This window comes from Anabrus simplex, chromosome 1, assembly GCF_040414725.1.
Source record: "Anabrus simplex isolate iqAnaSimp1 chromosome 1, ASM4041472v1, whole genome shotgun sequence".
NCBI classification, from domain to species: Eukaryota; Metazoa; Arthropoda; class Insecta; order Orthoptera; family Tettigoniidae; genus Anabrus; species Anabrus simplex.
In genome coordinates, this window is record NC_090265.1 from 146,342,144 (window position 1) to 146,345,126 (window position 2,983).

Genomic DNA, 2,983 nt, shown 5'->3' on the forward strand with positions numbered 1-2,983 from the left:
ATATCTTGTAAAATGGAACTCACCTGAAACTTATCCTTATCGTGTGTCACATTGGCAGTGCCTGAGAGTTGTCTGTTCAAATGTCTCCAGGGTCTTACATACCCTGTGGATCTCAGGAAAGGGGAGATTGGGTATGATGACAAAAGATCATCGTGGTGAAGACCCATGCCGAAGTGTTGATCAAGCAGGCGTGATGGCCTGTCAAAGTCATCCCACCATCCAGGAACCATCAGTGGAAGCACAGACATCTGAGAAATATATCATACTCCAAATATTAGTTTTCCCTCTGTTATTTTGTCAAATCAAAGTTTCATTACTCTTTATAGATACAAGTTACCGTTAGGGTGACTAACCGACCTGCTTTAACCAGTGTAGTCTTGATCTTGGTGATAAAGTCCCATATCCCAGTCCCAATTTCACATTGCATAAGTAAACCATTAACAGACAGCAAAGCCATATTGAAGTTCGTACATGACAAAGCTAGCAAACATAGTAGTCTTTCAGTCATTGTTGCCTCACACCCAGTGTTTGTGTGATTTAGTCTTGTGTGTGTCCCAACAGATGTACCATAGTATAATGTGTCGAATAGTAGTAGGTACGCTTTCTATTTTTTATCTAAGAAAAATAGATACTGTACTGTACTGATGGCTAAAATAATCCACTTTGAAGATCAGGACAAGGAGAAGACTAAATGGAGGTCAATGAATCATCGCCTGACCCAGGAACTATCTTGACAAGGGTGATGGAAGAAGAAGAAGAAGAAGAAGAAGAAGCTAAATCTAAAATAATATGAAGTAATATAATTGAAAATAGCTTACAATTCACTTTTTGCATTTATAATAATAATATACGTTTAACGTCCCTCAACCATCAATACATCATCAGTTCTTCGAAAATATATGACTGAAAGAACATTAGTATTTCCAAACTCAAGGAAATGTTGATTTTGTTGTTTTCTTAAGTTAGTTAGTTTGTGTAGTGCGGTGTCAGTTTTCGTGGTGTACCTATGTATTTCCATTCAAGAAGGAAAAATAGGTCAATAAATCAAGACTGGATGGGTGCCGTATTTTTACTTCCCGTTGAACCACTTTTTAACCACTTGACATTGAAATTATTTGTATAATGCAATGTGTACAAACCCACACACAAGCTTGCATATGTGGGATTCTCTGAAATGTTGTCTGAACAATTGTATTGTGAATAATAAGAATTAAAATAAATATTTAAATAAAAATAGCATAAAATATAAAATAAACTCTTCAGGGATAAAATCATGGCAACTCGGTTTCTCTGGAAACCGTTAAAGTAGTTATTGGAATGTAAAACCAACAACACTATTATTTCCACTTAATTAGGGCTGGGCTTTTAATAGAGTGGCTTGGACTTAAAAAATGGGAAGAGCACGATAAACGATTTCTAGAATGGCCGAAAATGAGGTAGCGATCTAACAGAGAAGAAAAGCTTTGGTATAATTCTCACCTTGAAATCAGTTGCGTATTCTGAAGCTGGGTGCACTCCATTCCCTTCCCTCATCCAGTTTTAAATTAAATTTGTGGCAGACCAGAGTCGAAACTAGACCAAGCTATGAGTGAAATTTCTCTAATACGCCACCACGGTGGAAATGCAACCTATTGGCTGATGTGGAACCAAACTGGACAACTTTTTAATCAACTTTTGTCCTTATGATTCTTATGTTTTTACACAACTCTAGAAATATCAGTGATGAATATACGAGAAATATTTAGACTTCACCAAAATTAGTGGATAATATCCAGATGATCCTAAGACTGACTTCATGCAGTTGTGAGGTCCGTTTTTCCCCCCGTAGGCGTAATCACTGTTACAAGGGGTTAGAAGTAAATTTGTAGGGATAGAAATCAATTACTTGCCTTGATATTTAGTATTATAAGGACAGGAGGTAGAAATGCCGGCATTCACCTGAAGTGAACGGGAGTAAATTCCAATCACATAGCTACAGGACTCATCAGACCTTATTTACTACAGTTGGCTCCTGGCCTTATACTAACGACCTGTGGTGTTCGTTCTGAGGAATTTGGAAGCAAGAAGTGGAGTAAGCACTAGTAAAAGCTGTATCTTTATCATCCGTAGTCAATTTGTGTAATATTCACCTGACAGGAAGTTGTACCGGTTACCGGTACTATGCATACTCTGTTATATTGAATCGGTAACTGATTATTACTTACCGGTACGGGTAGGAAAAGTTAATACATATATAAAGTTGATTTATTAGACAAGAAAACCAGTGGTATAATTCTTACCTTGAAAGCACGTCTATCTCCTTTCCTTCGTTCGCTTCTAACTTACGGCGCGTCTTGCGTTTGTCGGAAGTTGCTGGCGATTGCTGCTGGTTTAGGCTTCTTATAAGCAGACGCGAGTCCCACCCCTCATCTCTTTACAGCTTCTGGAAGCGCTGAGAGGGAGAGCAATACAGGAGGGAGGAGATATCTATAGCAGTCGACTCATATCGCGCGCTCCGAACAGGCACAGCACAGCGCTTGTTGATCGTGACAGTATGGTAGGAGTGGGTATGTTGCATGCGATGCAATGTATCACTCTTCCCACCCCACAGACGGCTGCCCAAAATAGATCACCTCCGAATACGGCTTGAAGTTCAAGGGCGGGTCCACATCTTCCCTAAGTGCAGAGCGTGAAGCTTGATTCATAAACAACCGTTTCAAAGTATTATTTCAGGTTTTACAGCTCATCCGCTGGCGCCGCGAAGTCTCAACTCCGTTGGCTCTGCATTTCAAGAAGTGACAGAATGTTGTGGTCAGCATACTATTTTTCTTTTCTAACCTCAGACAATGACGCATTTTATGAAACATTCTCTTTGGAAGGCCGTAGAAGAACGTCTTGACAAGTATTCCCACAACAACATAAGTAGAACTTTGTTATAGCGACACCTCGTCGATAGCTCCAGGTTTTCTGCGGTACCAACCTATTATTCATAAGGGACGTGTTT

At 39.5% G+C, this 2,983-nt stretch overlaps 1 protein-coding gene across 1 annotated transcript in view; it reads right to left on the minus strand.

The window, feature by feature from the left end:
* Positions 1-2,521, minus strand: part of LOC136885143 (protein lethal(2)essential for life) — an 8,959-nt gene extending 6,438 nt beyond the window's left edge. Inside the window, exons 1-2 of the mRNA XM_067157610.2 lie at positions 2,280-2,521; positions 24-248 (exon numbers count right to left, since the gene is read on the minus strand). Of these exons, the coding sequence (XP_067013711.2) occupies positions 24-248 (225 nt within the window). The 5' untranslated portion in view covers positions 2,280-2,521. The remainder of the gene's footprint in view (positions 1-23; positions 249-2,279) is intronic.
* Positions 2,522-2,983: the final 462 nt, after the last annotated feature.